This window comes from Empidonax traillii, unplaced genomic scaffold (genome assembly GCF_003031625.1).
Source record: "Empidonax traillii isolate 1590-97213 ecotype Southwest subspecies unplaced genomic scaffold, ASM303162v1 scaffold598:size422692, whole genome shotgun sequence".
In the NCBI taxonomy this organism is placed as follows: domain Eukaryota; kingdom Metazoa; phylum Chordata; class Aves; order Passeriformes; family Tyrannidae; genus Empidonax; species Empidonax traillii.
In genome coordinates, this window is record NW_020955791.1 from 351139 (window position 1) to 376318 (window position 25180).

At 39.9% G+C, this 25180-nt stretch overlaps 1 protein-coding gene across 3 annotated transcripts in view; it reads left to right on the plus strand.

Moving 5' to 3' along the window:
- KCNQ3 (potassium voltage-gated channel subfamily Q member 3) overlaps positions 1-20186 on the plus strand; it is a 191801-nt gene extending 171615 nt beyond the window's left edge. The window contains exons 8-15 of one of the 3 annotated variants that reach the window (XM_027898465.1): positions 3622-3678; positions 8579-8614; positions 11736-11923; positions 12993-13095; positions 15535-15666; positions 16504-16602; positions 18321-18405; positions 19060-20186. In XM_027898465.1, the coding sequence (XP_027754266.1) occupies positions 3622-3678; positions 8579-8614; positions 11736-11923; positions 12993-13095; positions 15535-15666; positions 16504-16602; positions 18321-18405; positions 19060-19797 (1438 nt within the window). In that variant the 3' untranslated portion in view covers positions 19798-20186. The remainder of the gene's footprint in view (positions 1-3621; positions 3679-8578; positions 8615-11735; positions 11924-12992; positions 13096-15534; positions 15667-16503; positions 16603-18320; positions 18406-19059) is intronic. The other 2 variants (XM_027898463.1, XM_027898464.1) reach the window with 2 other exon arrangements.
- Positions 20187-25180: the final 4994 nt, after the last annotated feature.

Consider the following 25180-nt stretch of genomic DNA (forward strand, 5'->3'; position numbering starts at 1 on the left):
GTGGATTCGTGAGCTGTTAACCAAAACATGCTACTAACACCACAGGTAGCCATAAAAAATTATTAACCAATCCATTTTCTAACTGCTTGCTTTTTTCCAAATATAACAACATAGCTAAAATGCTAACTGTACAAAGGCAGTGTTGCTTGGTGATTGTCTGTAAACAGCTTTATTGTTTGTTATGATTAACCATGGTTTAGATTTCTCCTGATCCGTGCCATAGGGTCAGGGTTCAGCATCCAGGCTGGTCTGGGGGGGAATTTAAAGTTCTGATTCATGCTGTTGTTCCATGGTCTTGCATAGAGAAATGTTATGGTGTAAGGGATGAAGTCTCTGTTGATTCACAATGTACAAAAATTTCTTGAGTGTAAATACTAAGATGAATGTCTCAGACGGAACTGCAGGAAAATCAATCTCTCTGGCAGTACTGTAAAAGCTACATTAAATTTGAGTCTTTGGTCCCACCCAGCTGAAAAAAAAATGGGAAAGCTCCCCATCACACTGGGGAATTTACAAGCACTGAAAATGAAGGAGTCATCAATCCTAATACTGGTCAGTCACTGAAGACTGCAGCAGAGCAGTCATTGTCAGTCAACCTGCAAGGCCTCAAATGGAAATGATATATTTATAACCCTCTTCAGCTAAGTAGAAGAGTCAAAGGCACATACAGTAATTCGAAGGCAAAAGTTTAAGCTAAACTGCTGTCAATGGATAATCCATAATGAAATTCAATAGCAATTAAAAAAAAATAACTCCACAGACTCCTGCTAAAGCTAGGTCCATTTGTAACCCCTTTTACAGTGCAGAGAAAAGGAGCAAGAACTGTAGCAATATTTGAAAACTGTTCATCAGAGGTCAGGCCTAAGTTCCAGTCCCTGGCCTGATGAAAAAATTATCTTTTGTTCGTTTGTTTTTTAAACATTTCATGCAATACATTCAATAAAGGAAGTTGGAAAAAAATAATTAACACTTGCTGTTCTCTGGATTTTTGGGTTCAAATCTCCTTTAACAGAAAAGGAAAACCTATCCCAAGTTTTCTTACAATACAGGCAAGTGTTGCAGTGACAAATTACTGGGAAAGGTTGTCTTCCCCCTCTTGCCACCCTAATCCTGAGCTAACCTGCCCCTCTTCAAAGACTGCCTGGATGGGAGTTACCTAATTTGGGAACTCTCAGGAATCTTGGGTACTCTACATCCATGGCACTGCCCAGGCTAAGCAGTCACTAATGTAGATGTCTGGAGATTTCAGCCACCTGCAGTGTCGGCAACAGCTGAATTCTGGTCTTTAAAATGTAGGAGAGAGCTTAGGAGCCAAAATCCTTTTGAGTATGTAATTCCACACCTCGAGTTGAAACGTTCTGACTCAGATGCAGCAGCAGCAGATGATTAAAATTAGGGAAGTGAGTGGCTGCTGCAGTTGACTGTTGGTCACAGCCCCCCTAGAGAAGCTCCTGCACCTGCAGCAGCCAAACAGTTTGTGGAGTAGTCTCTGAGTTACTGTCTCTTTCAGACCAGTAGGAATCATTTTATGTTGACATACTGAATTAAAAATGGAAAAGTATGACTCACAACTCAAAGTCTTTAAAACTGTAATTCCAAGGTACCTCCTTCTAGCTGGATATATCTTGCTTTTATGTTGTTACACATGTAATAACCTCCAGCAAAATCATCAGTAAACCTGCCTTGGGGCCTTCCTGTTAGCAGGAATGTGTTTATGGAATGCAGCATTCAATTAAATGCATTGGAAACCCTCCAGGTAAACAGACAAATGATGGCACTTGTGGGAGCATCCACTGATTTCAGTAGAACTGGGATTGAGCCATAAAATCTGGTTGTTTTGACAGCCCTACCTCACATCTCTCATAAAACTCTTATTTACAGACCAGATAATTTAAAAAAAAAAAAAAAAGGAAAAAACTTCTTCCTCCTACAGTGATTTAGTATAGAATGTATTACTCATACTCCACTGCAGTTTGTGCTTTGGCTGTATTGAAATAAATGAGCAATAAAGGAATGTTGTACTACTGGAGAGAACAGCCCATAAATGCCCTCAGTTTGCAGGTTCATCCATCAGTTAAGTACTTAATGGGAAAGCTGCTATAGCAATAAATGGCATTGTCTAATCAGTGGTTGATAAAGAAGAGAGAAGAATTGGTCCAAAGCTTTCACAGAAGCTTTTAATAAACTACAAATTACACCTGGCTGTTTCAAAATTTGAGGGGTGGGAGCGCTTTAAGAGGCAGGGTTTCTATTGAGTGATGTGAAAACTCTTTAGGAACTCCACAGTTCTAGAGTTAAACACTGTGACAGATCCTTCTATGATCCCTCCTTGGAAGCAGGATCTGGCATTATCATACAGCTCCTTGTTCTTAGACCATTTGGGAAAAACACAGAGGACACAACAGAGTGGAAGAGTCCATTTCAGAAGTTGGATCCCAAGGCGAGGCTGCAAGGAAGGACTTGTCATAGTAGAAAACCAATTGAGGTTTGGCAGCAGCCCCTTCAAGGCTTTACTGAAGCTCCCTTTAAACTAAAACTGTGAAGATATGAGATATGATGAAGAGGACAATTGACTGCCCTGGAGCTGGACTGGGTCCTGTAAGCAGTGAAGGGAAGTGGTACATGTGATGCAGCTCTCTTAAGAGTAGCATTTTCCCTACAGGGTCTGTATAATCCCCCAAACCAGGAGGAACTGGGGCTGTGCTATCCATGGCTCACTGGTGGGGAATTTTGTGAGTTTATGCCAGAAGTGCCTCCAGCTTTTTTTTTTCCTTAATCAATGCCTAAACCTACCGGCCCCAGGAAATCTCAGGTAGCGATTGCTCTTCTGCCAGTATTGCAAAGCTTTTTCATCTGTTCAGTTCTCAAGAAGGAAGATTTATGAGAAAGAGATACTAATGCTCATTTCTGCTGGAGTGCAGCAAATCATTCAGCAAACATTTGGTAGCCTGACCTACATTTAAGATGGGCCTTTGCTTGATGGACATATTGTTTATTCTGAACCAACTCTCTATGTCTAAGTTTGGGTAATGAATATTGAGCACAGTTTTTCAGTGCTGTTGTTAGCAGCTGTTCATCTGATTTTGACTAGTGTTGAAACTTCAGCACTTGTATGGACAGGCATTTTAGTGAAGAGTTTTGAACTTTTTCTCAGGGTCCTGTTCCTAATCCTCATTTTCCACCTATAGAACTAGACATCAAGAGATTATGCTCATTCCTAGATCTATTATTATGTGATTACAGAAAAGTCATTTATCCCTGTTTCATTATTTCTACAAGATAAATAATATTTCCCTACCTTTGGAAAGTTGGGTTTTTTAGGTGGCATAATCAGTACCAGTCCTACCTATTTGAATGAAAGAATTCATAAAATGTGGCGCACTTTTGTATTGTCAGTGTTAACAACAAAAGGCAAATAAAGCCATACTTTGCAAGGTGTAAAATTTCACTGTCAGCGTTTCATCTTAATACATCTGCCCTAAAAACAGGAAGGAGAAAAAAGCCACTCTGATCTCCACACTACATTAACTACAAATGAAAGGCTGTTCCCATTCTTTTTCACAGAGCTTTTCATGGGTAATCATTAACGTCTCATCTTAATAACTTTTCTTCACTTTACAGTAATGTCATGTTTAGTAGGGAGTCATTCTTTGGATCAAGCCTCACAAGAAAACTTAGGTATATACATTCAAGTAACAGTTGAGCCTTATTCTTTTCATATTTCTTGCATGCCATCCCCTGCCTGCACTTTCTGTTTTTACTACAGTAGTTCACCTAAGCACCATCAAAAGTAAGGGGTGATAAGACTGAAAAGTTATTAAGCATAAAAAGAAAGTTGCATGACCTTGCAAATAGTTAATTGTTCTGCTGTTCAGAAAATATGGGATATAATCCTAGCTCTCCCAATGATATGCTTGGAAACAAGTGCTTTTCTCTGTTTTCATAGAACGGGAGTGATACTAACCTACTCTGCGAATCATTTTGAAATTTACTGAAAAAAATATACACTGTAAGAACTAAAAACTGTTCCTTATGCAGTCCCAACCCTGCCAACACAAATTCATGCAAGTTACTTGGAATTTGAGTTCACTGGAAGAGCATCTTTGCATGTGTATTTGCAGGTTTTGGTTCAGCAAATGGAAAACAAGTGGATGCTTTTGATCATCTGAAAAAAGTTAGTGACATGCTTTAATATCTTCCTGAACTGTGACCTAAGATGAGGGGCAAGAACTTTATCTTCCTTTAGAGTCATAGAGATAATCCTTCTCATTTCAGGAATAGGAAAGAAATATCATTAGAAATAATATTTTGACTGAATTGTCAAGCACTTTATCCTATCCCACACAAACACTTTGCTGTCATTCAACTTCAGCTCACTGTTCTCATTCCCACTTCATTCATCAAACGTGAAATCATCAACACACAACTCAGCTTTTCTAGCTGAAGCTCTTCAACTTTTGGAGAGCTGCTAGTGAAGCTCTCCATTTTTTCATTGGTGATTGGCCCCTACAAAATGGTCAGAAGACACTGATTTTGCAGTTTGATTTGCTTTCTAGTGGTTGATACATCGAGATATGTTCACTTCAAAGCAAAAAGGGGTCAACATCCATATGGTTTCTACCTACAATGGCTGCATGCACTGGCAAAAAATATCCATCCTGTTTCGACAAAGAATTGGATTTGGATTATTCTTCCCATAGATTTATGTGACATTGTTTATTTTTACCCATTCCCAATCACTTTTGAAAGTGTGGGTGAGAAAAGGGGCTAAGCAAAGGCCTTTAGTGTGCACAAGGGCTCTCTCCGAAGGGCATCAAAGTTGAGCCCAAGTTAGGATTTGTGTTCATGTTTCTGGGTAGATAATCTGGGCTGTAGAGAGTTTGTATTTGAAGTCAACTCACCCTTAAATACCAATGAGGACATACACCACCTAAGAGTATGGAAATTGGTTGAGTTAGAAAAGATATTTCCTCCTCAGACATCAGAAATTCGTAAATTTAGACCTCAAGGTTCAGGATGCAAAGTGACGGTTTTAGTTGTCAGGAAGTTGGGGTCAACTATTTTGAGATTAAACATTTTTGTGAGATCCTCTCTGCAGAAAAGAATGTCACTCAATAAAAGGGAAAGCTGATTGGCCAAAGTTTAGAAGTACCTTGAAGTGCAGAATGTTCTTTATTTTATCTTAAGAAAACTCATAGACTTTCTGAGATCAGTTGAACATGTTCACTGCAGGATTCACATCTGTCTTCATAACATGAGTTTTGTGCTAATTTCTACTAGGGGAAAGTTCAAATCAGAATACTTCTGGAAATCTCATTCAGAGTGTTTGTTTTTCCAAATCTAAGTTCACCCATACATGTTCAGCTGATAAACTGTAAAAATATTGGAGTAAACATGACTGCCTTTTGCTTCCAGTTGCTTGAGATTAACTGAATCCAGTGATTAGCTAACTTGTGGAAAATATGGAAAAATTCCCAGGTTATTTTCATTTCTTGTTAGGTGAAAGTGATAAACACATGGCATAGGGCTGTTTGATTCACTGTTAGCATTAATTTATTATTTTTCTCCTCATACATGTACCATTTGTTTATGAAACTCCAATACTAGGCAGAGGACAGAGAGGAGAGTATCTGGCTTGCATGATGGGATGTAACTGCATTGTTTCTTTGCATGATTGTTTCTGGAAAAGTATTTCTAGTTCAGTGGTTCCCACTCTTTATTCTGAGCAAAGGTAAAACGTGCTGCAGAAGCCAGACATCTCTTGTATGTCCATCCACCAAATTAATCTCTCAGGTGGTCCAAAATAACTCCCACTGCTCTTGGGGAAAAAGAATTTGAGAGCTGAATTTTTCTTTAGGAAGAAAGAAACTGTCTTCACTCCTTCCACCTTCCTTTCTTTATGTATCTACCAAGAGTTAATGAATTCTCGTCCTGGGTCCCCATTTCAAACACACAGGTTTTGGAACCCATGAGGGAGAGGATGCAATAGCACGCAAGACAAGCAATGGAAACATATCCAAGGTAGTCAGAGAAACTACCCTGCATTTTTATCAGTGTGTTTGGGATGCATTTGAATCTCCCCAGTTCCTGGAACTGTGTTGGAAGTCGGGAATCACATATTATTGAATGTAAGAGTGCCAAATGAAACAGGACCACTGTTTCAAGGGGAGGAAGAGTAGCTAACACCAGCTGGAGAATTCTGAAGGAGACAGGCAGCAGTGCATGAAGCTGTGGGTGGGAACCACTGTCCTAGCCACTCTCATGGAGGATGATGTGACCTGCGCATGCTTCATACCCTGGGACTGAGCCATGCGCATGCTGGTTTAATGGAGGAGATTGTGTCATGAGAACAAATGTTTCCTCAGTCTTTTCAAAAAAGATCAATGAAAACAAAAACCCCAGCAGATCCAGATTTCATCCCTTGGAAATGAGAATAAAGTCTCTTTTTTTTTTTTCCCCCTGATGACAGCTAGTCATTATCTGGAAAGAAGCTTGGGTTTTGTTTTGGGTTCTTTTGTATACAACATACTGTTGTACTTTGGGATGTGAAGCTGATTAATTATTTTCTGATGATTCTACTGCTCTGGCTGCCTGGCTATGAACACAATTGCTGTATTTATTGCACAAACATACTGTTACGAATCTGAATGTTACTTTAAGGGTTAATCATCAGGATTCAATTAACAAGGAGGGCTTCAGCTCAGGTAATTTTAACTTAGACTAGAGACCTGCTTTTTAAATGACCTCTCATGTAGATCTTTCTGTAGTCAGTAACAAGAGCCAAGTCCCCCAAGTGTAAAGTCTTCCCAAGCTGAACCACTCTTCCCACTCACTGGTTAGGGTTGCTAACTTCCCACTGAATACAGAAATAGGTCTAAAGATTAATCTTAGACAGGAAGGTAGGCTTTTTTAGCAGCTGAAGACAGATCAGATGAGTTCTAGCTCCTAAATTTAAGATGTTACAGCAACGGTCTCGGGAGAATAGTTTGTTCCTAAACTGACATTTATCAATGGGGATAGTGGAGAAACTCCCTGGAAAGAGAGTTTGGGAATGCTTTTAGTTCATATTATCTGCCATAAATCCCACCCCCAAAACCAACCAACCAACCAACCAACCAACCAACCAACCAACCAAATACCCCACAGATGCATGTGCCTTCATATCCAGTGGAAAATGTCACCGCAAAAAAGTAGAGTTTTGTGCTGAATGCATGTAGTCATTTGGCCAGGGGCCAGCACCCACTGAAAGCCGCTTCCCCCCAACCCCTTCCCTCTCCAAGTGGGCAGAGGAGAGAGAAAATAAAAAAAAAAAAACAGCCAGGATTTTTGAGTAGAGATAAGAACTAGGAGGAGGCAGTGTTAACAGGCAAAACAAACTCAGAGTGAGAATAAAAATTAGATTTATTACTAACAAACTAAAAGCTAAATTCAATGCTAACAGAATAAGAGCTAAAGAGTAAAAAATAGAAGAGTCTTGAAATACAATACCTTCCCCCACTCCTCCTTCTTTGCAGATCTCCTCTCCTTCTCCCAGACATGCAGAGGACGGAAAAAAGTGGGTTTGCTGTTGTTTCAGTCCCTCCCCCGGACCGCAGCTCTTCCCATTCTGTTGTCCTGGAGGTTACTCCTCCATGGTAGTATAAGGGGAAACCTGTTTCACCATGGTCTTCCCCATGGGTCACAGGGGGACATTTCTGAGTCCTTCCCCTGTTTCCGTGGGGTCCCTCCCACGGGAGACAGCCCCTGATGGATTTCTCCAGCATGAGTCTATCCCTCGGGCAGCAGTTCTTCCCCATCTGCTGTCCCGGGGGTCATTCCTTCACCAATGAGCTGTATTGGCCTGGGTCCCCCCACAGGGCCACAAGTCCTACCTAGGAAAACTTTCTTCAGCGTGGGTTCTCCTCTCCACGGGCCACAGGTCTCCTGCAGGACTTTGCTCTATCCTTGGGCCTCCCACGGGGTCGGTCACAGCTTCCTTCATGGAACCACCAGTTTCAGCTTGGGCTCTTCCATGAGCTGTCTGGGAGGGGTGTGGAAATCTCCAAACCCCAGTGGTCTTCCACGAGTGGCAGGGCCCTCGGCTCTCAGTCTTTCCCCTGCTGGAGGGGGAGCTGACCTTGGAGTCTGCTCGTTATGCCATGTTCTTCTCTGCTCATCTCCGGGCTGGAATTTCTTCTGCCACACAGCCTTCTCTTCCTCTGTTCTTAAATATGTTACCACAGAACGGCACCTTCACTGGCTCAGCCTTGGCCAGCAACAGGAAATCCCTCCTAGAGCTGGTTATCACTGGCTTTTCATAAGACAGGAAAAACTTCTAGCAGCTTCTGACTGAAACCACCCCTATGGCCTCCCTACTACCAAAAACGCAGCCACCTGAACCCACGACAGTGCAGAGGATTATTTTGATCTGTTTTGATCTATGAGGAGGATATCAAATTTTGGTCAATCCTATTCTTTTATAGCTCCATGACAGAGCTATATGTTTCCTATTCCATTGGAAAAAAAAAATCACTAGATTAATGTTTTGGGTATTTTGCATCATCCATTGATCCTTTTCTTTCTGGTCTGATCCTTATAGAGCCTTGCAATGCACTTTCTGGCTCCTTGTGTTTTGGTAAGGAAGGCAATTATAACAGGAGTTTTAAGGGGGAAATTTTGGGACATCTGGATATGCATTTTGAAGGACTAAGCAGGTCTCTGGGGAGAGAGTCAGAGACCACCTGTAATGGCAAGTATTTTCTTCCAACATAAACTACTTTTTATAAACAACAGCAATCTTCTTTCTAATCTATTTTTCTGCTTCTTCATATTTAAGGTTCTCTGCCTTAAACATATTCTTCTCTCAAGAGCTTCTCTGTAGTGTTAATAATTTAAAACTTTTGACATTTAATATGTTTCTTGAAGCCAGTGTGTAGTATGTGACCTCTTCTTGGCTTTGAGGAAATTACCTCATCATCTGAAATCATCTGAGTTTCACTGCTAGATTTAATCCTTTTCATCCCATAAAGTCTCTCCAAACGATCTTGATCCAAGACATCGAATCTTAAAATCCTGAAGAATAGGTGGGCTACACTCTTCCTTTCATTTGAGATTCATCTATCAATTATCTATCATTGGTGACCTGTAAATCCTCCCACCAGGAAAAAGCTGATCTCCACAAAAAGCCTTTTGAACAAGCCTTTTTTTTCAGACCCAGGGAGAAATTTCTTCATTTTATTATCATTGAACAGATCTCCTCATTCTAAAACTGCTTCAGTCTCTTCCTTCTTGTAGCTTATTTCAGTCTCCTTCAGTCTACAAAGATCACCACCATGCCACACTTGCCTAAGTGCTCTTTTAGTTTATATAAAGAAATGCTCGCTCTCACAAGCTCATTCTCTCTAACACCTTCAGGCTCACAAGTTTATATTGCCTGGCTGATTCTGTTATCACTCAGCTAGATTTCTGGTGCATTTCTTTGCATTAAAATTCTTTTCTGTGATGTGCATGATTCCAGACTCTTCTTGACCTCCCTTCTCAAAATTAATTCCTCCTTCAAACTTTGATTTTATTATTATTATTATTGCAATATGTGAATTTATTTTCCCTACTTTAATCCCCAAAAATCCACACACAAATCATTCTGTTGATTTTTACTTCCTCAACTTTATTTTTTTCATGCCCTTTCAAACTTGCTCAGTAGTTGCCATCTTCTCCTGTGCATATTTTTGTATATTGCCATATCAACAAGAAAATTCTGAAGGGCCGAAAAAACTTCCTACCCAAAGCTTTAGTGCTTTCATCTTTTTGTGACAGAGAAGCCCATATTTCATTACTTTCTGGGTCAAAGATCTGTTAATCAGAAACAGCTAGTAGAGATGAGGACCTCAGTAATTAATGCAGAAAAAAACCAATGCAAAAACTTACAACAGCTGTGGTGTTCAATGCTCAGATCAGGTGTAAATTTTGTATGCTGTAAATCTTTTACTTTTACCACTTTTTCTTACTTTTTCTACTTTCACTAGAGTTAGCACTCTTATGAAAGCTGTACTGTCATCATGCATACTTTTAAGGCTTTCCTCTATCATTTTAAGAGGAATGTCCTCAGAATTTCCATTATGGTGTGTATATATATATAATACTGCAACAGACAGATCTCTGCGATAGAAATAGATCCATCTTTCACACTTGCAAGGTCAGCAGCCAAGTCTCCATCTTTGTCCACTATGTCCTTGCATGGTGGGCCCTGCCCAGACTTGCCTGTCCTGCCAGCAGGTTTAGTGGTTTCAGCTGATCCTACTGCATAGATTCCTTACTGGATACCTATTAACTCTTTCTTCTGGTAACTGTGGCTTTTCATCCTTCAGCTCTGCTCCCACCTGTCGCTCTCAGAAACCTGCCAGCTATGATGGCTTCTTCCCTCCTTCCCTCCCCACATTCAACCTGCTTGACCTGGTGTCCCACACAGAACTGCTTCTTGATCATGTGTGCACAATTCACCTCTCCTAGAGCTGTCCCACACTGCAGCATCCAGGAATGGGTTAAAAGGCAGGCTTTCTTCCCATGGCTTAGCCCTGCTATTTTTTTTCTTTTTAATAGCAAATGTGCTAATAACAAATGTTTGAGCAGCAAAGTGAAAAAGCAAATCAAATATTTATACCATCTATCACCTAAAAAGTGTTCAGAACATATATAAGCTCATATACTCACCAGCAGATTCCTTTTCTGTTGCTCTTTTCAGTGGTATTAGTGATTGCCTTTTAGATGGTTTCTGTCATCAGGCCATCAGGGTTAGTGATGCTGGTAAAATGGCAGGCAGATGAAATTCTAGCTGTATGTTGTCACTGAAGGACAAGTGTCTTTGGGCAGTAAATCTGTTAGAGGGACAGTCCAAGGAATCATCCGTGGAACAAAATACGTCACTACAACTCACGTAGGTCACCTCAGTTCTTGGGGCAGTGAGAGACGGCTGACAGCGAATGGTGGAGAGAACAGGGCAGCCTGCCCTGCCATGTACGTACTCATTGCTTGGCAATGCCTTGCCAGAGTTTTCACAGCACCTCTGACTTTCTTGTACTCCTGACTATGCACAGTTCTTATATGAATAAACGGCTGAGAGAGTTGGGGTTGTTGCATTTGGATAAGAGAATGATCTAGGAAGACCTTGAAGCACTTCCAGTAACCAAAGGGGGACTGCAGGAAAGGAGGAGAGGGACTTTTAACAAGGACAGGTAGTGATAGGACAAGGGGGAATGACTTCAAACTGAAAGAGGGCAGATTTAGATTAGATATTAGGAAGAAATTCTTCACTGTGAGGGAGGTGAGGCACTGGAACAGGTTGCTCAGAGAAACTGTGGATGCCCCATCCCTGGAAGTGCTCAAGGCCAGGCTGGATGGGGCTTTGAGCAACCTGGTCTGGTGGAAGGTGTCCCTGCTCATGGCAGTAGTGATGTTTTTGTCTTAATATTAAAACTTCAGGCATGCTACGTGAGCTGAAGCACTGTGATACCTTGCACGGATAGGACAGCAAGACCCTCTGGTAACATTTTCAACATTGATACAAAAGTGCTCATAAAAAGCAGTCAATTATCTGTGGAGCTTAACTGTTGCTTACGAAGATGTTCATTTATTATGGTAGCCCCAGCAGTGTCCTTGTATACAAAACACTGATTTAACCCATTATATACTTAAAGCATCATGAAAACAAGTTAATAGTGTACAAAGGAGGAAAATGTTTACTTTTGCTTATTTTGTAGCCAAAAGCTGGGTCTCTTGGATCGGGTTCGTGGTACCAATACTAAAGGAAAGCTATTTACCCCTCTGAATGTAGATGCCATTGAAGAAAGTCCTTCAAAAGAGCCTAAGAATGTTGTCTTGAATAATAAGGAGCGTTTTCGCACTGCATTCCGAATGAAAGCGTACGCTTTTTGGCAAAGCTCAGAAGGTAGCCCATCTGTGTTGGTTTGTTCCTATGCATCCCCTGTTCTCCCCTTTTTACTTTGTTCCTCTGCATCTTCTGTTGAAGGTTTTTTGACTTTGTGGTCCAAGCGTATCTGGTACCTGGTTTTACGTGGTACAATTGGGGAAGCCCAAGGAAATGAATCCCGGAGTCCAGGCAACACAGTGCTTGGGAAAAGATAGCAAACATCCATGAAAACAGCAATTGATACGGGATAAAGCCAGTGTTGGAATCAGCCTATTTGACCTAGAAAAAGAGGGCACACTGGGCACTGAACATACATCCCCCCAAAAACACATACCATCATGGCTTGGTTTATCAGCAGGGCTGCTGTGCTAAGGTAGCTCCCTCCTAGACTGCATTCAGCCCTGCACTAGCCTGTGTCCAGGCATCTCAAATATCTCCTCACTGCCATCTCATAAAAAACCCCCTTGTTTTATAGACTCAAGGTCTTCTTCCCCTCCTCTCTCCCCAAACCCTCTGCCCCTCAGTAGATTTCCACCAGGTGTCCACACAACATTATAGGGCATTTTTCCTCTCAGCTTCCCTGAGCACACATTTTCCTCTTCTTGCCTATAGCATCCAAATGGTCTTTAACAGTTTCTCCTTTATTGAGCCAGCTGGCATCAGTGCTGGACATATTACCATGGATGAAATCTGGGTGTTCCACACCAGGAACTTAATTATTATTCTTCTTCATGAAGGTACACGAGCTCCAAGCAGTGAAAGTGAAAGGAGAGCTTGATCTGTGCCACCTAAACCTGTTTTAGCCTTTACCTAAAATATCTGGGCAAAGATCCATTGTCAAGGAAGAAAAGTTCCCAGTGTTTCAGAAATGCTGGAATCTGAGAGGAGATCCCTCAAATAATCTGACTTACAGTTGTCCCAGAACTATTAACTCCCTTTCAAGAGCTGAACAGGGAAAGAGGAACATGTAAGAGATGTTCCTTTATTAAACTGCACATACTTGAAGCAGTGCTTTAGTCAGACAGACATCCCTCTAATTACTGTGTGGTCAGATGTTCACACAGCTGTTTTTTGGCCTGCTTTGCAGATGCAGGAACAGGGGAACCCATGGCAGAAGACAGAGGCGACAGTAATGATTTTCTTATGGAAGATATGATCCCCACATTCAAGACAGCCATCCGAGCTGTCAGGTAAACATCCCTAAGGCTCCTCAATGCCTATTTTTTTCCTCCTCTCTTTTCTTCTCCCTTCTTTTTTTTTTTTCTTTTCTTCTTTTTTTGGTTGGTTTGGGTTTTTTTGTTTTGTTAATAATGTTTAGGCTTCAGGAAATCACTTTACCATGTTGCTTCATGTTGATTCATTGTTGCTGTTATTGCTTTTTTTAAAAATGCAATATAATAGATAATTCTGGCTGCATTCAAAAGCACAAGACAGACCCTATTCAAAGTCTGTTGAAAATATGCAGAAAGGAGAATGTTTTTCAAAAACACTGACCATGTCATTTTTGCAAGAAACTCCATACTTATTATAAAATAATATTGTATACAGTTCCACATTAAAATACTGTATGAATATGACATATTACTCAGTTTATTGACTAATATTTATATTAAACTAGAATTTTCACTAAAAAACACTGAGCTGACTCAGCTCTTCTTTATTCACAATTGTATGAGTGTGCAATGTACTTTTCAGCTGTCATCTTTTAATAGAGGCTGAGTTCTCCATTTCAGCAGGTTTTGGCTTGTGACACATGTCACCTCTATTTTCATGTCACAAGAGATATTCCCCGGGGTTAGAAAACTCCTAGTAGGCCTTGATAATGTGTTTAGCACATCAAGCAAAGAGAATACACTCACTGATGCTCTGTAACTTCTCAATGTTCTGTTTTCCCTTGAAAAAATGCTCCCATATGAAAATGCTCTGCTTTCATTGCAATTGCTGTTTATTCCAGAAGTTACTAAGTTTTGGGGCAGGGGCTTAGCACCTTTCAGATGAAATACTGCAAGTCTGGAGTGCCCCAAAATTATCTAAGAAAAACGTCAAGGAAGATGGTTGTAAAAATAAAACCATATATTTATATACATACAACCATAGGATTTACTCTCCTAGGTCTTTTCCAACTGGCTGCAGGAGAACCAGTCACTAAAAATTCCAAGTTTTCTCAAGCCTACTGAAAGCCACATCCAACAGGCTTTGCTCATGTTCCCCATGACTGCTTCCCTCCCACTGGAAGTTTCTTCATCCCTATGTCCTCCATAGCTTTCCCTTTCTTTCCCTGATACCTTCTTGCTTTCTAACTCAGAGACATGCTACTTATTACTTTTGCAAAACTGCTTTCCCACATCCTGACCAAATCTAATTGACTCATGTAATTTCCCTTTAAACTCAAACAGGAGCCAAGATTTTTTTTTTTTCTTCTGTAGTTTATCCAGACCCTGAATGTTAGTGGGAAGTATTTCTTTCAGACAATACCACCTAATGGATTTCAGGGTCATGATCAAGGAGATTTTAAAATGAAATTGCTAACAGTGTGATTCCTATTTTTCATTTATGTCTTTTAATGTATAGTTTTGCTGTTATCATATATGATTTGGCTAAAATAGGCACAGATATAATTCTGAAATCTTGAAAGATTTATAAGCAACAGAGCTGAAGAGTCAGCAGCCCTTAAAGAGTCATAACAGAATTATCTTTGCTAAATGAAAGTTTACGAAGATTTTAAAAACATTAAAAGCCCCACTAACATTAAATAAAACCCAAGTCAGAATCTTAACAGATGACAGGAATTTCCCAATTCTGACCAACAAGAACATGAAGACTACTGAGAAAACAAACCCCCAGAACCCAAGCCTAAAACATATGAAGATAAAGGTTTCATTCTTTGAACAAGTTTCTTCTATTTGTTTAATCTACCAAGACTTAACTTCTTAAAGCAATGTATAAACAGAAAAGAATGAAGAAAAATAATGCCAAATAATTTTTTAAGTGCTCTGGCCAGCAGTGGTTCTTATTATAAGAATTTGGTTACTAATTACTGAGTCATTTTATAATAATAGCAATAATAACAGAAATTGTATTATTATCATTACAGCAACAACAAAAATGTTTTACTGCTGCTTTTTTCAAGGACACTTCAGACAGTTCTAACTATTTTTCTTCTCTTCACAACTTGAACTGCTGCTAACTTCCTAACTTCCACATTTATATCTAATTTGCATTTCCTATCCAAAATTCTCCCAGGTGCAAAATGAAAACCAAGATGAAAATTATCAGCATTACATATGCTATAAATTAGCTTTATAATGGGCTGAATCATTAAAAAGCAACTTCAACTTCACAGCTTCAAGATCTCCCATGGCTTGTGTTGTTCAAATTCAAACTCCAAATAAGATCCTGTAGCTTTTAACCATTTGTTTTAGCCTATTAATTATGAAAAACCAACTATTAAGTGTTTCCAAATGTGGTATGATGTTAGAGATTCTCTGCTTATATTTTATGGCCTTGTTTGGAAATAAGATGCCCAATTTCCAAACACCTAGTGTATTTATCAATTTTTGATGAAATTGGAAATTACCACTATAGAGTTTATATAATAAATTAACATTTTTTTTCTGTTTATTATGCAGAATATTACAGTTTCGTCTCTATAAAAAAAAATTCAAGGAGACTTTGAGGCCTTATGATGTAAAGGATGTGATAGAGCAATACTCAGCAGGGCATCTCGATATGCTTTCCAGAATAAAATACCTTCAGGCAAGGTAAGAATCTCCTGGTTAATGGGGAAAATGTTTATCTTACTGGCAAAATAAAGGCATACTTGACCTACTTGTGTAAGATCACCCAGCAGCCATGACTTTGCATAGTGTAGCTAGTCCATAAGGAAACTTTTTCCTGAATTAAAAAGCCACGTGAGTAGCTAGCAGGGATAATTTGGTATTTCCATGTACTGGGCTATCTCTTTTTCAAGCATATAACAAGTCTGGTTCCTACCTTACAAACCACCATTGTTACTCTCTAAAATGAACTCTGCATCACATAAGCCTAGATTTTTTTATGCAGTAATATCTTTTTGAACTCATTGTGAAACTTCATTTAAAGTTATGTTTTTCAAACCAAAAAAGAACCAATTAGTAAGTACAAAAATATTGCTGAACAATTAGATACAGCAACTGCCAGAATATCATTGGTTTATTGAGAATTTAGGGAATTCTGCCTTTCACCAAGTTCTGATTTTCATTATCCAGCACGAAACCTGATAGGTCTCCTGATATTTTTAAGAGCAGCTGCTATTGGGGATTTTTTGACAATCATGCTGTTTGGTTCCTTTGAAGGAAAAGAAGTCAAGTGTTTCAAATGTTGAAGTGTGGAAACTGTGAGCCAGAGCATAACTTCATTGCCATTAAATTACCACATAATTGCAATTCAATATATTGGTTGTGGACCCAGAACAGAACAAACACACCATGACCCCCAATACGTTACCAAATCAACACCTGCTTTCTTTTTGAATCTTTGCTTCAGAGATGCATAGCATATTCTGTCACGTGTTAGCATTTGGAGATGGACTTATGCAGTTGCACTTTTCTTTTTTTCAGAGTAGATATGATTTTTACACCTGGACCTCCATCTACTCCCAAGCATAAGAAATCCCAAAAGGGAGGAGCTTTCTCTTACCCTTCACAACAGTCTCCCAGGTGAATTTGTCTATGCCTAGTATTTAGAACAGCCCAATACAGAAATGAAAAGTTAATTCATACCAATAAGCATGACCTTTATTCACCAAGTGTTACAGTAATGATACTGAGCGGGTATGTTGCTGTAAGATATACATGCGGGTAAATGTTGAGCCAGCAAGTCACTGCCTTCCCTAACAATAATGTATGATGGAAATCTAAACTATGGCTTCTCATTTGTCTCTGTCAGCTTCTCCACAGTTTGGAAATACGATTTTAAATTAATTACACACATTTGATTGCTGATGTGCTGAATTTCTAACATTCAATTAGTAAACTCACTTAAAAGCTTGACATTAACAATAGTTTGAAAGTCAACTAGTTATCTTCCCAAAGTGAAAAAAGCTTCATTATGGCCCTCACCAAATGCCAGGCAAAGATTTTTAATGCTGCTGCTTTTAAAACAGTGACTGGTGAGAGATGCTCAAAATAAATTGTAACACCAGGTTTCTGAGTGTGAAAGTTGCAGCATCTTATTGTATTGCTGCATTCCTGGTAGCACGAATTCAATAATAAATGACATTTCTTCTGTTGTTTACAACTATCAATCTGTCAATAAATACCCATCAAGAACCACACAAGACCATCAACAGTCTGTTCCCAAAGCTGTTGTAGTTTCTCAGAACAAAAGCAATCTTACAGAAAATAAATTATCCACCCAGGAAAATATCTGAACCCATGTAAATGGGAAGACAGAGACCTAAGCATATGGAAGAGACAGCGATCATTTGGGAAACAAAGCAGATTGCAAAAACTGAATGAGCCGTATCACCAATAACACAATGTGGAAAATCTGACATATTTTCATTATAGTTTCTGCTCTGGTAAAATCACAGCTATATTTTGGATTTTGTCAGAAAAAGAAGAAGTGGACCTGTTAAAAGTTTTAGAGTGTAATTGTTACAATTCATGTTAAAGAACAACGAAGTGCTTAGAAATTGTTTTTCTAGACTCTGGCATAGGTTATGGGAAGACGTAGATTCCTTTGAGGTTGGTTTAGAAACCACTTGATAAAGGTTTAACTTGATCATGAGCAGCCTAGCTCCCATGAAGTTATAAATCATAGCTCTTTAGTTAGAGATCATCTTCTTACCTCCTGAAGTTTGTCCATATGTTGGACAGGAAGGAAGAAATTGCATAGATGAAAATTTATTCTGGAACCTGCTGCCAGACTGTCTCTTTTCGGCATTTCCAGCCTCTGCCACTTATTATTCGGCTTAATGAAATCAAGAAAAAAATAACATTCATCCTTGAAACTCAGATTCAGTCTCTAAATACACTAATTATAAAGAATTAGATTTGAAAACACATGGCCATCTGTAGACCCACTAACTAGACTATCTCAGTATTTTTCACAAAGATGAAATTATTCCACCAAGCCAGAGATTAATTTCAACATTATTTTGAACTTTTTTTTTTGCTTTTGTTTTTTCTTAATTTTTATCTTAATATTGAGCAAAACAAAAAAAAAATTAAATTAAATTAAAAATCAAGAGTACAATTTTTAGAATTGAATTAGAATCACATAGAATTTTTGCTCTTGTTTTTATGATACAAAACTAAATGGTCTCTGAGGATCTATAGGAATACATCACCAAGATGTGAATTTTGTTTCTGATAGTAATTGCTGACTGCAATGCAAAAATTGAACACTAATTAGAGTTATTAATTCTTTGTAGAAATGATCCGTATGTAGCCAAAGCATCTACAGCAGATACTGAAGACCAAAGTATGATGGGCAAATTTGTTAAAGTTGAACGACAGGTATGTAATTCCATGGCAGTGATGGAGGCTGAGGGGCCTGTACAGAAACAGCTGAGCTGACACAAATCCTGTATGACTCTGGCTGAGCCAGGAAGGATTCTACTGCTGGTTATTAGCTTTTCATGATAGAAATGAGCGTTTTGAAACCTGTTGAATCAATACCATTATATATGGCAGAAGATCCTGACCATGACGTTTAAGGGGGGCTTTTTCATTTCCTTAAACACCACACTCATCACACCTGGTGTTCTGTTGTGAGCAACCCCTTCTTCTGCAGGGTCAGGCACTCAAAATGATTGCCCCCCAAGGTACTTTGGGGCCCTATGAAAAGAAAAAGGAAATGACTCCTGATATGTAACCCTCATGTTGTGGGACTGTTAAAGAGTTAGAGGAGAGGTCTGTCTGCAAAGGAAATTCCACACTGTATTTTGGTTATGGCTATTTACCATAAGGTATCAAGATTTTCTAATAACCTTATGGACTGCCGGTGGATACTGAACTGCAGCTTAGCTTGTGAGGGAAGGTCATGATTATCCTGCATTTACCAATAAAGATGACAGCACACCGTTGCTGGAGGCAGTGCATGTATAGGAGCATGGACTCTTTTGTTGAACAACTGACCTGAGGCAATGTCATGACATTGGTATTTTTCAGGTAAATGACATGGGGAAGAAACTGGATTTTCTTGTTGATATGCATATGCATCATATGGAACAGCTGCAAATACAAGTCGCTGAGATAAGTCCACTGAGAGAAACCGCTTCTCCTGCGAGGGAGAAGAGAGAAGAAAACAAATATTCTGAATTAAAAACAATAATATATAAATACACTGAGCAGTGTGCTCGTGAAACTCCTTACAACTTCCAGCAGGTTCCAGTCAACAAAGTCAGTCCTTATGGTTTCTCAGCACGAGGTCATATGACTCATTCACAACCTTTATCAGCAGGTGGGCAAAACTCTGGCAAACTGCAAGCCACACCTTCCTCAACTTCGTATGCAGAAAGGCCAACAGTTCTGCCGATATTCACGCTGATGGACTCCCAGGTCAGCTACCACTCCCACGGAGACCTGCAAAGCCCTTACTCAGACAAGGTGTCTCCAAGGCACAGAAGGAGCCTAACAAGAGACAGTGACACTCCATTGTCCCTTCTCTCAGTCAACCACGAGGAACTCGAGCGCTCCCCAAGTGGCTTCAGCATCTCCCAGGAGAGAGACGACTTCCCGTTTGGCCCCAGCGGGGGAGCGGCGTGGATGAGGGAGAAACGCTACCTGGCAGAGGGGGAGACAGACACAGACACAGACCCCTTCACACCAAGTGGCTCCATGCCTTTGTCTTCTACAGGAGATGGGATTTCAGATTCAATATGGACCCCTTCGAACAAGCCAGTTTAAAAGCGCGTGTGGGGGCAGTCACTGGTTGGCTTCTCCATGTAATGTAAGCATACTTTGTATATCTCACTTACTCTACACCCAAAGCTTACTAGTTCAAAACACCAATGGCTGCATAAGATGCATGTGATATTAGTGGTAGTCATTCTGCACCATTTCATACGATTTGATAATGCAGTTTTTTTCATGCTACCAAAACTAAGGAGCTTAGTTTTGAGCATGGTTTGCATGACTTTGCCCTATATAAATGGTACAGCTGATTTCTTCTATGATACATATCTATCTGATACTCTTCCATACAACAATGGTGAATTGATAACAGGCAAGTTATGATGGTCCTTGCTACATTTTGTAAACAGAGCAGCAAAGTAAAAATATTTTCAGGAGCAATATCCCGTTGTAGAACCATAATGCATGAATCATCTTCCAATATAAGTCAATCAATCTCTAACAAACCTAGCCAAGAAGTTCCAATATTAAAAGCAGGGAAAAACCTGAGTCAAAGTATGACCTTATTGAAATGGGTTTGTGAACTAAGTTTTTCTCATGTGATTTCATATATAATTACCCCTGAAATACAATGTTGAAATTAAATTAAGGGTAGAATTTTAAATCATCAAAGCCAGCTTCTGGGATCGAACATAGTTATTTATTTATTGTAAAATGTAAATATAAATCCCCCAAACTACTTTGAAAATCTTCATAGTGCTTATAAAATTGCTCACAGTGAGACTCCAATGCTATTTTATAGAAAATCGTTTGCTAAGTCGATTTGTTACTTATGGGGCCAAATTTTCTTTCTGTTCCAAAAAAAAGGTTATTCAGTGTAGGGAACTCCAGGTTTATACACTCCACTCTTTTATTGACTTATGTGCTGCTAAGTAAGATGCATAATGTAACTCTGCCTCAATTTCCCAATCTGTTAATTGGGAGTTAAACTTCCCCACATAAACATAGGTTGTAAGGCTCAAGTCACTAATATTTGCCAAGTGCTTTGAGCTCCTCAGATGTGCAGAATATTATTATTGCATCTTCTCTGAGTCCCACAGTGTGGGATGCTGCCAGGATCTGTTTCTCTCTGTTTACTGCTTCTCTTGGAAATAGACTGCTCCAAATCCATGAATGTTTGCCATATTTAGGATCAATGTATGAATAAATAAACACATTTTTGTCACCTGTCCCTGAGCTGCAGAGGGGTAAGTATGCTCCCTAAGCCTTGGCCAAATATTAATTTCACAGAAATTGATATTATATTGAGGGAGAGCAGGAAATTCATTCAATCCACTGGGAAGAAATGAGTCCAAGATCTCAGCAGTGGGAATGTATTACCTGAAAAGCTCGTGAAGCTAAGCCTATCTGAACATCCTATGGAGGTCTTACCTGGTGTCAGTCAAGGTGTCCATAAAATAGCATCCATCTGATTTCAAGTTTGATGGCTGTACACTCTTTACAGCTGGTGGGAAATAAGGCAGCACAGGGTACAAGAACCAAGGCACACATCAGCTTTAGGATGAGATTAATCTCACCTCTAACTCAATTATCTACAATGACAAATTTCTACCAGCTTCACAGGGAGCAGAGGGTGACTTGCTTAGACGTCAGATGGTCAGAGACACCCACAGTCAGTGGGAAGGCTCTCACTTCTACCCCACTGATCCAAGGAGCAGCCTCTCTGCCATGGCTCCGGTCAAGAATGACCCCTGTCACTCCACACAACATCCAGGGCACTTTCTGTAGGGACTGCTTGAATTACACTGCAACTGCACAACTGAGCATCCTTGGCACAGAGCACAAGAACATGTTATTGGGCTTACCAGTACTTACTGGGTATTGAACAGCCCTGGACAGAGTGCACTTGAACCAACAATATTTTGTTGGGTTTTGCCCACTATAGGAAACTTCATGTTCAATTCCTCAGCATTGTTGGCATCTCCTAACAGTCATTTCATCCAGGGAGCTTCTGTTCCTTTCCAGATGCAGGCATTGCCTTCATCTTCATTGTTTATTCTGTATTGGAAGAGACATCTAGAGGATTAGGATCTTCTTACTTCATCTGCTTCTTCTGCTAAATCATGCTGCATCCTTCTGAGATGGATCTTCAGGGAGAACAAATTGCTGTTGTTAGTGGAGTAAACAATGCAGGCCAGTTACAGCCTTTGAAGACTGGCCTGAGTCTGTTCTGAGGCCAGTAACTATGACATGAGGCACAATTTTGGTAATTACTTAATTGACAGAATAGCCATTGGCATGTAAGATAATCTCTGTTTGGTGCAATTTTTTTGGCTAAATTTGCAGAGAATAAAACTAACAGACAAATTCATTATAATTTGGTATATTGAGAAGAATTCTTTGGCCTTTGGTGATTCTTGGAAATACCTGTCTTGCATCTGCTGCAGGCTTTCTGATACAGGATTAGATGCATGTGGCAACTCATGAGATTTAACCCTCACATGACAAGAGAATGAAAAAGAACGAAAAATGATTTTGACATTGATACACTTCTGAAATTGGTATAAGTGTATGCTAGACAAGCCTGCTTCACTTTTCTTATTTGACAAGGGTCTGTCATTCCTATCGATTTCATCTGAATTTGGTCCTTCTTAAAATGCTTTCTATATCTGAGAAATCAAAACTTAAGGCAACCAAAAAGCAGGTGCAATTTGAGAAATTTATTTGTGACTGTCTTTGACAGTGGCTGTGCCATGCGGTTCCCTGTCCAATTCCCACTTCAATTCTTCAGTTCAAGTTTCTATTCTTTCCCATGCCAGGTGACATAAAAGGAATCCTCCCTCAGTATTAAACCTGGCTGAAAATCCATAAATAGCCTTATTTATAAAGGTGTGTTCTTTCCAAGAGAAAATCCAGGCAAGGGCAGAGACTTGGATGAATCTTCACCTGCACACCGAGTGCAGCCCCAAAGAAAGCAAGATTTGGGCTGCCCTGCACTCTGTACCCTTAGCAGCTCAACTGCCTTTAAGTTGTTTTGCAGCTTAAAGGCACCAGGTCAGGTATTAGTAGCCACGTCATGAAATATTTAATGATGTGCTAACTGGCCAGATGAGGTCTGCCTCTTCTAAAAAGCACTGATGGTAAACTCAACAAGACCCTCTGCAGGGGACATCCGTGGATCCTGTGGAGGAGACCCAAGAAATGGGACAAGGAAGATCTGATTAGCTTAATTTATTTTTTCCTACACACCACACTGAAACCAGTCACTGCTCTGCTCAGAAGGATGATGTGCTTAGCAGCTCTCTGCCCTCTACATCAGCTGCATTAAAAATAGGGTGTGCATCAGTTCTGCTGTCTGTGTGACAGCAGACAATGTGTCAAGGTGTCAGCAGCCAGGTGAGATCTGGAGGCCATCCCTGATCTGGGATGTGCACACAAACTTCATCAGACCGCAGTTCAGATGAGTCCATGGAATGCATCCACCTTTGAACTGCAGTTTATGTACCTGCCACAGATACTGGACAAAACAAAATAAACTATGTGTGACCCTGGCAACAAGTTAGAAGGTCAGGACCCTCTTCCCCATGCAATTCACAATTTCATTTGAGAGAGCTGTCTGGGTCAACAATGGTCTTCACAATAGGAATGAATTAGATTTATACCTTCTGTTTCTGTGTGATGGTTCAGTTTAAGAGCTACCAATGCCCTTTGGGTGAGATCTTTCTAGCATCTCAACTGACACTAACACTTTATTTACATGTAGTTAATATAGAAGAGAATTGACCACTGGAATCCACTCTTTGATGACTCTTAATTCAGTCCTTGAGATATTTTTCATAATCAGAAACTGTGGAACTTTTCTCTGTTCTCCTCAAAGTTAAAAACCTCAGACTGATGCAGTGGGAGCAGGGCTGAGTCCCAATCTGCTTTTATTTGTGAATTTCCTTGTGAAAGACAGCATTGATCTGGAAACATTTTTCTTGGCTACATTTTTATACTGATTCTCAGTCCCCAGCGAATGCCACATATCTGGAAGTTTTCAAAAAGGTGAATCTGTTTACATTGTGTGCCTCTCTTTGCAGCATCATTGTCAATTGAGGTTCCTCACTTTAGATTCAAACTGGGAATATTTGATTAAGACAGAAGAGAATGTTTAGTTGAAGTATGCAGGTATAGAAAAGTGTGATTTATGCTCTACTTAAGGAGAACTTTTAACAAAAAATCTAGTCAAAAGTAATGGCTGTTGTCCCTGCCTTGGCTTTTCCCTGCACTGAATTAATCAGTTTGGCTCCCATCAAAATAAAAAGGGAATTCAACATGTGGAGAGATTGATTAAAAAGTCCCTAAACCGACTTTGGCTATATTTGCTCTGGTTTTATCTGTAACTTTGCTGCATTGTTACGGTTCAGAGGGGAAGCAGTTTAAAATTTTCCTGCTCCAAGCTGCGGCCCAGGAGCACCACAAACCCAACCCGACCTGAACCCGCACGCAGCGGGGCCGCTGCCTCGTGGCCTTCAGGCAAGCACCGAGGTCCAACCAGTTCGCAAGATCACGGCCTAAAGCAGTCACAAAATTCAGAGTAAGGAGCAAATCATGCCCTGCTGGGAGCCCAGGTGCTGCAGAGGTGTCTTATCTGCTTAGGTAAGAGCTAGATTCGTCCTGCTTTACCGAAGAGCACATGGGAAAGAGCTGGACCTTGATTCCTTGCACCCCACAGCCCCCACCACTGAGCTTTAGGTGCCTAACAGGGGCAAACCTAAATTTTTTGAATTTGGTGGGATATCGCTTTTTCAGGAGCCCAGCTGAATGTGGATGTTCACCCTGGAAGACTAGTTTCAGAGGTACAGAGGAAAAAAGGGCCGTTTTCAAGTGTTTTTAGCTGGGTGCTGTGGGAATGAAGATCCTGGGTATCACTTTTGCTTCTGATTATTTAGGCTGTAAGATTTGATCCTTCCCAATTCAGCTTTGAGTAGCTTCCCTCTGAAGTTAAGTGAAACAAAATACTGAAAGTGGGATCCTATTCCATCGTCGAGAACACGCTGGGACTGAAGGTTACGTAGCCAACCGCATTTTGTTTTCTAGTTATGGCATCTTATTATTACTAGTATTTGTGCCTTGCTCACTGAAATTTTCTCCATGCTACAAAGATGCTTTTTCAGATTCTGGCTGACAAGGGAACACAACTTTTATACAAGTGGCCTTTAGTGCTCTTTATAATATTATTTATTGTAATTTTTAAACTGTATGTGTAATTTCTATTCTGGCACTGTCCAATATTTGAACAACTTTAATATGTTTATTTCAATATATTATGCAAACAATACTTCTTAACTGATTTTTTTATGTTCTGTCTTTAAAAACTGCACCACTTATTAATAAATAGAAATTTCAATTATGATGTGGATGGATTTATTTTTGTTTAAATCACAATATCTTC